The sequence below is a fragment of the Echiichthys vipera genome (assembly GCF_963691815.1).
Source record: "Echiichthys vipera genome assembly, chromosome: 4".
Taxonomy (NCBI): Eukaryota; Metazoa; Chordata; class Actinopteri; order Perciformes; family Trachinidae; genus Echiichthys; species Echiichthys vipera.
Window position 1 is genome coordinate 14,650,893 of NC_139829.1, and position 13,792 is coordinate 14,664,684.

The 13,792-nt window shown below is 36.8% G+C and overlaps 1 protein-coding gene across 1 annotated transcript; it reads left to right on the forward strand.

Annotated features, from left to right (window-relative positions):
• Positions 1–2,613: 2,613 nt before the first annotated feature.
• ap3s1 (adaptor related protein complex 3 subunit sigma 1) lies at positions 2,614–13,151 on the forward strand. Its single transcript, XM_083911762.1, has 6 exons — positions 2,614–2,860; positions 6,197–6,288; positions 7,046–7,157; positions 7,252–7,323; positions 8,186–8,293; positions 12,317–13,151. Exons 1-6 carry the CDS (start codon positions 2,792–2,794, stop codon positions 12,443–12,445), a joined length of 582 nt encoding a protein of 193 aa, XP_083767888.1. The 5' UTR covers positions 2,614–2,791; the 3' UTR covers positions 12,446–13,151.
• Positions 13,152–13,792: the final 641 nt, after the last annotated feature.

Sequence of the window (13,792 nt, forward strand, 5' to 3'; positions counted from 1 at the left end):
ACAAAATTTTGTTTGCTGGCAAGTAAGGCTATGGTTGAACATTGTTTATTTTGGTTTCATTTATTTATCTATTGTTTTAAATGCATTAAATCAAGACATTATGACATGACTCTTGCGATGCTTGCAATAATAGTAAGTAGTCAACCAAACTCTGAAAACTTAAATCATGAAAACTATTCCAAAGGATTAAAAGCTGAAAGATAAATACCTAAAGGGAATAAGAGGAGAAAGGAGAGGCGATTCATTAACACTGCAAATAATGATTTACTTAATTCAAGAAGGCAGGCAGGAATGTAGTCAAACCAAACAAGACAATCAGATGATGGCTCATAAAAACATGCATGTTTGGTGGGTGTTAGTGAAACATTTAACGTATCCTGTGTGTTAAGAGGAAGATTTTCAATTAAATAATGAACATACATATAAAAAAAATAAAAAGTAGAAGGGATGGAACACAATAAGTCAAATGTACAACGACCCTGATATGAAATATGAAGTTTCAGCCTCAGATCAGTAACAACAGGAGGCAAATTTAGTAAATACTTTGACTTTCCAGCAGCCTGTGCATCTGTGTGCATCTGTTTGCATCTGTGTGCGTGCATGAATATCTTTAAGATAGACTTATGTACAAGATTGGGCCCTTACGGACAGTCAGACTCAAGTAGAGATGGTCCTGTCCATGATTTGATATCACGTCCAACAGCCTGTTATCCATATGTCTGGCGCCGTATGTCAGCCAGTCCAGCTCTCTCAACTTGCAGTAAATCACACTATCTGTGAAAACACATTCTTGCACATAAATATGCAGGTCATCACACTTACAGGTGCTCCACTCATTCCATCGTTTAAAGAAAAGAGGAAGACTGGTGAAGAAAAACAAAGCACAGTAGTAGTAGTTATTGTGAGTCGCTATGGTGGAGATAAAATGTACAGTTATAGTTTATACATGCTGTTGAGCAGCGGTTTCTCAGAACAACAACATATCAAATACCACTGCAGATGTCAGTTGCTACTTTGAGCACGTCTTGCTCAAGGACAATTTGCTAGGAATATTAGATACACCAAAAGGACACTGCTTGAGGAGGAACAACACATTTTCTTCCAGAAATGGATACGTTCAAATGGCCTGCATATTACTGGTTAGCGTCCAAACCACAGTTGAGCTGGGACATTCCAGCAGGGAAACTCAAAATGTTTCAGTCTGTCGAAGGAAAATCCTCTCTGGCTGAGGAAGATATTCAGGCCAGTATTAAAAGTGGAGACTGTTTTTTGCATCAGATGTTGTGGCAAGTTTTCGTCTGAGCTGCCACATCATCATTACCAGATATACTGTTGCTCCACCTTGTGGCTAAAACTTAAACCGACTTTCCTCGTAGTGTAAGGGCTATTAAACAGATACTCTTTGGTACATTTCAATTGGCTAAATGAAATTGACATATGAATAGTTTGTTGGTTTTGTAAATAATTTCAAAGCAGATTATGCAGCTTTGAAATGCAAGTAACTGATTCAGTCTCAAACTGCTCAGACAACTTCACATTTTATGTCAAAGTTGTAAATATGGAACAGAATCAATGTTACACTTGAATTCAATTGCTGAAACTCCCAGTTATAGATAATAATAATTGATTTTCAAATAAAATGAAATAAAAAATAAAATCTGTCAACTAAAAGACAGGACACTGCATAAAAGCAAGATAGAAGGGTTACTTCTTTTCTAAAAGGATGCTGTTGTGCAAAACTCCCAAAAACGTTTAGTTCTTTATTAGTTATATGTTTTATACTGTAAATTAGTTCTTATAACATAATTTGGTCTTATGACAAACTTTATGTAGTGACAATTATGTGTAATCATTTACAATGTAAAGATCTCAGACAAAGAACCAAAATAAACATCAAGGTTATAATAATCTAATTAATAAATAACCAGGAATTAAGAATATCGACTTATTTTGTTTTTATTAAAGTTGTGTAAGTATCACATTTCTGTTTGTTGTCAAATAAACTTTAAATGAGACAAATCAACAAACAAAATGAAATAAGTTTAGTCAGAGTCAAAAAGTTGAAACTTGAGAATAATATGTGTTTAATATCCGTGACCAATCCTCATCATCTCAAATAAAAACATGTTAAAAAAAAGTGAAGCTCCACTTAATATTAGATTAATAACTAAAATAAATGATGTGTCAGAAATAATATTCCAATTACAAAACCCAATCAAAACAGAAAGAAGGACAAGGGGACATACGGAACAATAAAATAAAATAAAACAAAATAAAATAAAATAAAATAAAATAAAAAAAAAATAAAAAAAAAATAAAAAAAAATAAAAATAAAAATAAAAAAATAAAATAATAATAAAATAAAATAAAATAAAATATAATTAAATTAAACAAACAAACAAAAAATCTTTGTCAAAACAAAATTAATTTAGACAAATCTTAGTTTAACGAAAGCAGTTTTCTGTATTACCCCACTCTATGGATGAGTGTATAAATAATCCCGTCTCCCTCCGAGCTGCGCAGCACCGGGAGCAGAGGTTTGAGCCATCGCGGCTGCTGTAGCAGGAGGAGGAGGAGGCGAGCATGACTGGTCTTTGACGTGGAATATTTCCGTACAGAGACGATGGAGGAGTAACAGCGTGTAGCTCGAAGCTATCCCGCATTAACCTTAAATCGAGACGGGATTTAGTTTTAAATCTCACTCAGATCTGGGTTCACGGGAGCTGACAGCAACAGTCTTTCACAGACTGACCCGTTCTGCTCCCCCGCCTCCCTCCGCTCAGCTACAACCATGATAAGAGCCATTTTAATATTCAACAACCATGGGAAACCAAGGCTTTCTAAATTCTACGAGCATTATGTGAGTAACATGTTATGTATTTACATATTGTATTGTGCACGAAGGTTGTGGCAGATGAAGAAAAGTGGATTCAAAATATCAAGCTGTGACTGTGAAGGTACTTTGTTTAATGTTTTCTTAATGCAAACCAAAGCAGATGTGGGTTTATCTTGAAGGTGCATTCATCTAACACTGTTGCAAAGTGTTTGAATGGGAACATGTGTACTTCACAACCGCCCCGTGATGGGCTGTTGTTTCAAAACTGCCACAGCTGAATCAAATGTCAGTCTGCTGTCCCCTTTTAAAATATGAATAATTAAACGTGTGCTAGCCGAAGCGAGGCTATCACGTTCCTGCCGAGCCTGTGCCCACTTCTCATGTTCAGTCCAGCTGTTGGGGATGAACAGTGTGAGGAGAGTTCACTCTGTTTGTGTCACATGACTTCAATAACGCCCTTGTGAGGGTCTCGTGCTCACTCCAGCCTCTCACGGGTGCATTTCAGCTTTATTGTCATCTACCCTTTACTGCACCTACCTGCTCCTATGGCAGGCGGTTTTAACATTCAGTCCAATCACACTCTTTTCTGTAATTACACTTTAGATATATGGGGTATACATAATAACATTTGTCTTAGTCAAAATCTAATTCTTCCCAGTCAGAATGATCATTTAAGATGTCCACGATGACACTCTTCCTATCTGCAATTGTCATTTCAGATACCCACAACATCATTCTCACTAGTACAGACGACGTCACTTTTGCAATTCGTGTGTATTGGGCTTTCAATTCTAGATATCCACAGTTACATATAGAACAATTACATTTAGTTCTTAAATTGCAGTTGTACATATCCGTAATGACGTTTTCATGTCAGACTGTATTTTGGAAAGTCAAAATCACATCATGAATCTCTGGAATGGTTTTTTCATTTGGGATATCTGAAAATAAAATGATGACTATAGCAACAATGGGATTGTAGATATCTGAAGTGGGAGTTTTTCCCAGTAAGAATTCAATTACAGATATGCAGAATGTTAAATCCAGATATCTACAATATAACTGTGGACATCTAGAATTGAAAGTCCAATACACATTTGTACTAGTAAGAATGATGTTGTGCATATCTGAAATGCCCCTTTTGAATATAGGGAGAATTGAATTACAGATATCTGCAATACATCTGCAGTCTAGCTATTAAATGTTAAAACTGCTTGCCGTATGCTCTGTCAGGAAACTCAAAGAATAAGATCCATGCAGGTAGCAACTAACAGCTTATGTAATATCCTTTGTTGGGGCAGCTGCGTTGGCTTGTTCTCATAATTGGATTTATATCTGAAGGTTGGCTGCATGCCCATTGGTGCTACAATAGCAAGGTGACTTACCAAGCAACCTAATTAATTGGCACATATTTTACGACCTGGTAATAATTTGACGTCATTTTTCAAGGGGAATTGCTAAACATTTACAGGCATCAGCTTCTCAAATGTGAGGAACTGACTTTTATTTGTGGTGGAAAGTAACTTAGTAGGCTACATGTACCCGAGTTTTGTTCTTAACTACAATTTTGAGGTACTTTACATTTTTTGCTACTTCATAGTTCCATTTAACTACATTTCAGAGGCAGATATTTAATGTTTTTTTCATTTATTACTACATTTATTTGAGAATTTAAGTTGCTGGTTACTGTGCTGATTCAGTTTAATAATATAAAACATAATCAACCAACTAATTATGATGTGATATCGTATAAAGTCATTTTTTATGGACAAACTATGAATTAAAGCATGCAGGTCTACGCACTGCACTTAAAAGGATACGTTCAAACTGATTGTGTTATAAGAAGGCTATGTAGACACCATCTGTTATATTAAAATCTGAGGCGTTGGCTCACTGGCTGGCAGGATATAATATTTCATACATACTGCCTGCTTTCGAAAGTCAGTTTATTTATGTTATTTTAAGTTAGTAAATAACTTAATGCTGTGCAGACTACAGTGCCTATAGACAATGACAATCTTAGAGCTGAAAAGTTTTGCGGTAGCCTGTATGATCACTTGCTCTGAACTTCTTTACTTTAAGCTTCATATTTAGCATTCATAAGCAGCATATCAACATTGGATAACTGGTTTATAATACACTGTAATGTAGTTAAGCAATTATGTGGTCACTTGTAAGTGGAGGCTGATGTATGAACAGGCAAAAACACAGAAGTAATATAAAATGTTTCTTCATAGGAGAAGTTATAATTGTCAACAAATACTTTACATTAATAAACACTGTAACATGTATTTACATCTTATAGCTATATTATAGTGTGTTAAAACTTTTGTAAAATAACTTTTTTTTTTAGCACTTTTCATTTTTTTTAAATTAGTTTTACAGTGAAGATGCAGACAGGAAACATAGGGGAGAGAGAAGGGGATGACATGTGACAAGTCCCTGGTCAGTATCACACTGGGGATGTTGCATCTATAAAGTACGTGTCTTAACCATTAGACCACCCATAGGTCCTTTAATTTCATATAAAATGTTTCACAAAATCACAATAGATTGATGTTACTGCTGTTCTGCGGTACTTTGCCAAAACTTTGAGGAATGTTGCGGGTTCAGGAGGTCAGATGTGGTCCAGAGGAGTTCATTAAAACACTCAGCACCAGAAACGTTATAGGAGTCTTAGCTGTATCATTGAACTTTGAGTACTGTAACCGTGCTACAAGTCACATGATTGATACAGGGTTCCAGCCACGTACTGCAAAGCCTCTTCTCCCCTTGTGCTCACTGACCTATTATGCACCCCGAGAGGACATTATCACCCTTTGGTGAAGCTGAGAGCTGCGCACAGCAAGGTTTTAACCACTGTTGACTTTTCTTAGTCAACCTTTCAGTGTTGACTCAGATGTTTTTGGATGCTTTCTCCAGGAACTTGAGTGGGAATTTTCATTTTTTCTCAACTAAAATATGTTAAAATCCCTAAAACAACCTAATTCAGAAGTCTGTTTTGCACCATGGGACTTTGACCCTTTTATCAGTTCAATAGATCTTTAACTGCGAGCCCACTCTTTAAGCCTTTTAGTGCTTGCAAACATGCCCGAGGATACTTGAGGTTTTAAACAGAATCTCATCCATTAGCAAACAATAAGATGAGCCTGCCTTGGTTCACCTTGACATCATTGCCTGCATAGCCTGCGGGCACTAGCGTGTGTTTAGATATGACAAAGAGTGGGTTAGTATATAAATCATTTTTTTTCAATCAGAACTAATACAAAATGTCTCACTGGAAGCAATTGAGTGCACAATCAACACATTATTTACCATCTTCCCTTTGTTTGACAATCTGTTTCCTCATTCATCCTGCAGAGTGAAGACACAGAGCAACAGATCATCAGGGAAACCTTCCACCTGGTCTCAAAAAGAGATGAGAACGTCTGTAATTTCCTTGAAGGTGGAATGTAAGTACGCAGTGTGGGACAAATAAACAAGGGATGGTGTCTAAATGCCAGTGGACGTCAACACTCAAGTAGATCATTTACTCTGATGCAGCTTCACAGGAATTCATTTCACACACAAGGAAAGCTCAGAGGGCTGTATGAGTGCCAATCAATAGTAACAATGTTTGTTTAAAGCTCATCTATGATTCATGAGGAATGAGGAACCAACTAGGTGTCATTTAAGCCTGGGAAGCCTCACCGCTCGCACTTTACTCTTGCACTCTTTTCTCTCTGTCTCCTTAAATTGTGTGACACCAAAGCCACATGGTTACAATAAATTGTATCATAATGTACATTAAACCTTAGACAACTACTGAGTATTGTCCCCTGAACCAAAAATCACTTTATTCACATTTTCCTTTGGGTGATTTCACAGGATAAGGGTTACAACATCTCCTGTGGCTTAAGCCGTTTTGGTGTGTTAACACAGTCACTGAGGTCAAACCCAGTACACACTGGATAAGCATTAACTTTTACTCCTTCTCATGTTAGTATATCATATCTTTATATATGTTGACTCATGACCGAAAACATCCTGTTGTTTCTCTCTTGATGTTTCTGTGTCGTAACATGCTGTAAACATGTTACAACCATGATCATATGTAAATGCCCTTTAGTCAGTGATTGACAACGGGATGATCATTGCATGTTATGTTTTTTGCATGTCACGTGTTGACTCAGGAAACAGAGAAACATCACACTTATACCTGTGTTTCAGGTTGATTGGAGGATCAGACTACAAGCTGATCTACAGACACTACGCCACACTGTACTTTGTGTTTTGTGTGGACTCCTCAGAGAGTGAACTAGGAATTTTAGACTTAATCCAGGTAAAACTTGTTTTGATTGTGTGATTTTTTTGTGTTACAATCTGTGGCAATTCTGTTTATGTCTTCTTTTACATTCAATTCTTTCCATTTTCAGGTATTCGTGGAAACGCTGGACAAATGCTTTGAGAATGTCTGTGAGCTCGACTTAATTTTCCACGTAGACAAGGTAAGAAATACTTCCGTTTTGTGATGTTCCATATCTAGCTCATATTTATTCAGCTTTAATGTTTGATCCTAGAAAGTAGAAATACTGTAAGTTGTAATATTCTAATATTCTATTCCTTAGCCATTATAGCCTCATATTATAGTGTCACACTTATCTGATGCCTTGTGTCTTGTGATTAACTGTTGTGACATTATCTGATTTTTCAGTGACTTCCGAGATTTTGTAGATGAGTCATCAGTGGTTTGGACATGTTTGGTGTTACCAGCAACTTCTTAAAAACAACTTAAATTCTGCAATCTAGAGCTGACGTGACTAGTCTATTAATTGATCAATCGATTAGTTAATTGGCTGCTGTCTTGTTAATTGCTTCATCGTTTTAATCATTTTTCATTTACCATTCTCGTTTGGAATTAATATGTTTGGGTTTTGAGCTGCTGCTCGGACAAAATTAGCAACTTAAATATGCAACCTAATGTTCTTGCAATTTTTACATGAACATTTTTTACTATTTCAGACATTTAATAGAAAAAATAAATCCCCATTTAGCATTTATAAGCAGTATAAACTATTTAAAAACAGTTATATTACACTATAATGTAGTTGTTATCAGTCATATGTTGAGGCTGGTATATGAATAGATAATGAGTAACAGTAAAGTAAAACACAGCTGTCGTAGTTTAAAATGTATCTTCATAGGATAAGTTCTAACTGACAATTTATATAAATAAACAGTTACAAATGTCCTTTTATCTGCTTAAGCCTTATGATATAACTATATTATAGTGTGTTACTATTAAATGTTTCTTTACTGCTTATGAATGCTAAACATAAAGGACATCATTCACTTATTTATTTTTGTCAGGTCCATAACATTCTGGCAGAGATGGTGATGGGCGGGATGGTCCTTGAGACCAACATGAATGAAATCATCACACAGGTGGATGCCCAGAACAAGATGGAGAAGTCTGAGGTAAGCCTGACCTTGCCCCGTCCACTGTATGTATGAATGATTTGATCCTACCTCCAATACTCTGCGGTTTCGTATACAGTATGCAGGCATGTGTGTATGCTGCACCCTGCATGCTACTCTACGTCCTTGTGGATGCTCCCTACCTACTCTTGAGTGTTTGTGCTCTTTTTTTCGGCCTCTCCTCTTGCTGCTGCACTGCTCTCAACACAGGTCAACATATGCTCTCCTGTATCCCTCAGTATGAAATACAGCATCATAGTCATCACTTTGGTCATTGTTACGGAGACTTAACTGTACCATTGTCCAGTGCATCTCCCAGAATCTGTGTCCATTGAATCTCTCAATCACCATTTTCTATTTTATACCATGTAGATTTGACGTATTCAACTTATGTATTGGTTCTAGGCTGTGTTTTACATTCTTATTATTCTAGAAGAGAATGTGAATTGCTTTTATTGTTGGATTAATTGCTTTTCCAATGTGTATTGTTACATCTATAAGCCACTGTCCTTGCTTAGATGTTTACTCTATGCAAGGGCATTGCTTTGCTTTCCATAAAGCTTCTGCTAGCAGATACACATTCCTTTACGTATTGGAAAGTTTGAATTCAGACAGACAGCCAGAGACAATTTCATGGAATCATATCTGTTTTGCTTAATGTGGATTATAGCCCCTGATAGTCCTAAAACTAAACTCAACTAATGATTTGACTTAATTGCTTACAATGCACTGCAATGATGTCTAAACATTGAGGCATCGTTTTTTGGGGGTTCTTTTTTACTTGAGAATGAAAAACGCTGACAGAACGTTGTAAACATTTTTTATATTTTGTTGCTAACACGGCGAGGTGAAGGGTTGTCAGGTTTTTAACTGGCTGACATCAATTGTGTGTTCTACCATTTGAATTTAAGTGTCAACAAAGTACACCTTCTCTAAAAGTCTGACCTGCATTGTGTGCTCTTTTAATGACAGAATCTTCTTTTTGATTGATGTTCTGTAAGCAGAGTCTTTCACTGTTTTACTATCATCAGAGCTGCTCTGTCCTTCCCTCTTGGACCTACCCTAGACCGCAGTGTGTGTTTCTGATGCTAACTCAAAATGACATTGTCCATTTATAGGGCAGTGTCTGGGGGAACAATGAAAGAGCTGTTCTCCTTCCAGACTGGCAAAGACTGATGAAGTGGCATCAGTGTTTTTTCATCAAACTTTCTCAACTAATATCATTATATATTTTATATAAAAAAATAATTGTGGGAAGCTTTTTTTCCTCTTAATTTTTAAATATGAAGATGTGGTCTATGATAGGTCCTATCACTTTTTTTCTGTGGAGATAAACTGTAATTACTTTAATCTGCTTTAACATTCCTCATTCCTCTTTTTCCTGACCCTGTCTAGTTCTTTCCATTCTTCTCTCTCTTTACAGACGTTTATCTTTCAGTCTACCAGGCAGGACAGGTAGACACAGGTACTGCTAAATTACAACCAAGTACTGTATTTCTAACTGAAGTTTACTTCCCCCGCCCGAGTCTCACCATATGGCCCTCCATGTAATGGCAAACTGACGTCACTAACATATAGTAGGAATCTTTCATGGCAGACCCAAAAACGTTGCCACTGGTGAATTTACAGGGGGTGGACTAGGCAATAGAAATGGCTGGCAGTATAATGCCAATCTGTGACAATAGATATTTAAATAAATACTATCTTTGCAAAGTTTATAATGTTGAACAGAATTTAGGACTGTGTCATAGAAGTGGTTGTTCAACTCTATGATAATTTTTCAAGCTGTATTTTGTGGCAGGGCTTTATTCATAATGTCAGGTCTACCTATTAGGCTGTAGAACTCTTTGCATTTCTTGTTTTAAAAGTAAAACTGTCCTGAAAGGCCATTTAAATATATATATATATATATATATATATATATATATATATATATATATATATATATTCTGCGTTCTTTAAATCTATTCATTCCAGGGATTGATATTTGCTTCTTTGTGTGATAATATCTTGTAGTTGTGACAGAATCAAAACCCCTCTTTCCTAAAATGGTGCAGTGTATTAAAGGTATAATTTGATATTTTGCTTTCTTGCAGAGAGTTAGATGAGATGATTGATACTGCTCTCATATCTGTACGGTAAAAATGTAGCTACAGCTAGCAGCTGGTTAGCATAAAGAGTGGAGACTGGAGGGAACAGCTACCCTGTCCAAAGGTGCCCACCAGCTGCTCTAAAGCTCACTTATCAACAGTTTATAGCTTGTTTGTTTCATCTGTACAAAAAAAACAAAGGTTTTGTTTCGGGGGGTTATTTGCCAGACTATTCGTCGGCCGGGACCTGTTGCCATGCAACAAGTGGAGACCGGAAGTTACTGGTTGTGGCAAAGAAATCCTCTGACGCATAAGCCCTGGTAAAAAGGCAATTGTTGTTTTTACACTTATGTTTTTGTGCAGGTTATTGAGCATTAAATGTGCTAGCTTGGACAGAGCCAGGCTAGCTGTTTTCCCCTATTTTTGCTAAGCTTAGATGAACAGATGCTCCCTGTAACTACTACCATACAGACACGAGAGTGGTATCAAGTCTGTCATTGAAATCTTGGCTGAAAAGCAAATAATCACTAAGATGATCACCTATTCCTTTAAGGTCTCAACCAGCAAACCTACGTAGATTGCCTTAAACCAACAATGAAAACCCATAACAAGCGTTTGATTAACAACCTAACATTATGGACTACAGTGGGTCTTCACAGTACCCACTGTGAAGAGAAAACTATCTGGAGTCTGACTCCTGAATACCGAGCCCATGTGCTGGATCAGCATTCCTCTTGTTTTAACGCCACGGTCATCTTTCCTTCGAACACAAGCATCCTTGATTCTTAGCAAGGAGAGGAATGCCCCATAAGACAAACGGCCCATTTAAACAACCTTGTGAAAAGAAGTGCCGTGGATAATCCTACATTCCAGACATACTTTGTGTCATATCAGTAAATGTTTTACAAGGCTACTTATTACTTATTATATGAATTTGTTTCTAACAGAGACAGAACACAGAGTTCCCTGTGGTGCAAACCTTTTGGTCATTTTTGGGTCTGTCTGCTAAAGATTCAGTTGGGGGATCTCTAACCGCAGTGATTCTCAAATGTCTGCTCACACTTGAGACGAAAACATCAACCCATTCACTCTCCACAGATGTGTCTTATTGATCCAAAACGTTACATTGAAGCTTTTCTTTTTAAAAAACGCTAAATTGCTCTTATTGTCACATTGAGATTCATTGTGTTAGAGTGAAGGGCCTCCTCTGTCCCTGAGAATAGAATTCCCATTGTAGTTTAGTACTACTAGGCTTACAACTCCCTCATGTCATCAGTAGTTAACACAATAGATGTGCACAAAATTCCTTTAGTCACAAATATTTAGATGGCTACAGTCATGTAGTCTTTCCTGGAGTAATCCAACCCACTAGAAGTATCATCTGTATTATTAACATGTTTTGACACACACATATTCTATACATACCTATCTATCCAAACATCATTTCCGTCTTCATATCCAAATTCATTTTCTCTGCTTTACCCAATTCTCTCCCTGCATTTTTACCTTTATCGGTCCTCAAGAGTCCGGTGGGTTCACTTTCCAAGCAATGCTGCCTTTTGTCCATTTGATGAATGTCCAGTACTGCTCAGTACATCAAACCTAGTGAATGGTCTAGTACAGTGTGTCTCACAGTTGATTCATAATTGGCTCTGGTTGTGGTGTAAATCATTATAGAACCAAATAATGCATGTGCATATGAAGCTATGAAGGCATCTGAATGTACATTTGCACACGTTGTCTGTCCTAGTAGCTGTCAGTGCTTTTGCATTTTGTCAGCAGTTGACTGTTTTTGTCTAGTACTCTGTTTAGCACAGTTTGTGTGTTTGTGTCCAATGTTCACTGTTCCATGTGTTGTCGTGTACAGCGGGCCTATTGATTTTCTGATTTGTATCTTATCAACCCTCCATGTGTGTGTTTTGTGTGTGTATAGGCCGGTATTGCAGGAGCGCCTGCTCGTGCCGTATCAGCTGTAAAGAACATGAACCTCCCGGAAATGCCCAGAAACATCAACATTGGTGACATCAGCATAAAAGTGCCAAATTTACCCTCCTTCAAATAGTGGCAGCGAGATCCTGAACCTGCAGATGTCAGCCAATGTTTACCGTGATGCACTCTGTTTACCAAAACCTCAAATTAGCCTACTTACTTATCAAAACTATACATCTTGAAGGTACTGTGTGGTTTGACACTCCTTGTTTTGGTGTTATCTCTTTGTTTTTCCTATAAAAAAGAATGTTTTACATGTTTTTTTTGCTGTTGGAAGGAAAAATGAAGTATTTATTTGTTTGTGGTACATTCCTTCTGCCTCGCTGGAGTGTGGCTGTTGACGTTCAGCTGCTGCAGTACAGATCTGTGTCAGTTTGTAGCTGAAATCATTTCACTGACTCAAGTGTTTACTCAAAGGAGAAGGCGTAGCAGGTGGAGAAGTTTTGAGACAACCTTGTTGGTTTGATTATTCCAGACCATAAATCAAACAATAGAGGAAAGAGCGTGGAGCTGTTTCAAATACCAAATTGGAACAGGTCTGCTACAGTATTGAAAGTCATACATACATACGTTTGTAAAATCAGTGCAAAGAATATTATATTACAGATATGCTGTATGACAGAAATATGGATATATATATGCTGAAACGATTCTTTTTTTCTTATTTGTATGCAAATTATTTTTAAATGGTTTATCATGTCTTATCAAATAATTATCTTAATTTTAATCTGTGCATGACTTTTTTTCTCTTTTTCAACATAATAAACTGTCGAAACTCAGCCTATGTGTTTGTCTTATTTAATTATTATCTTATATTGGCAACATGTGTAAAATGAAGCACACTTAACAAAACATCAGTAGGTTCAGCACCGGCCCTCGCTTTAGGTGAAACATAATTGTAAATTGTACCACTTTCCAAAGGGGCCTCTACAACACATGGAAGTAGTGTTAAAAAAAAGTATTTAACCTGTAAAAACATTTGTAGAAATAAAGATGTAGGAGATTATAATTGTTTCAATGAAATTCTGTTGCTTAAAATTAGTTTAGTTCAACAAAAACTTGAGGGCTCTGTTGAAAATGTACTGCTTCGTTACAATAAGATATTGTGACCTCATTTAATGGGAAAAAGCTTAAATTCAAATACAGAGATGTAGCCATTGCAAAAGTGTATTTTATTTAGTAGGTGACCGCGTCTCCACAGGAATTTCACTTGGATTTTCTCCTGTGTATATTAATCCTCAGGTGTTTTATCAGGTACGAGTCAAACTTTTCCCACAAGCGCTGCAATTACGTGACTCCTTGGTCTCTTGAGTTCTTATGTGTTTCAACCATGAACCTTTAATACTGAATAGTCTACCACCTCACTTGCAAATACATGGCTACTTTCCTAAATGCAATTCACTATCCACTCTTCTCACAC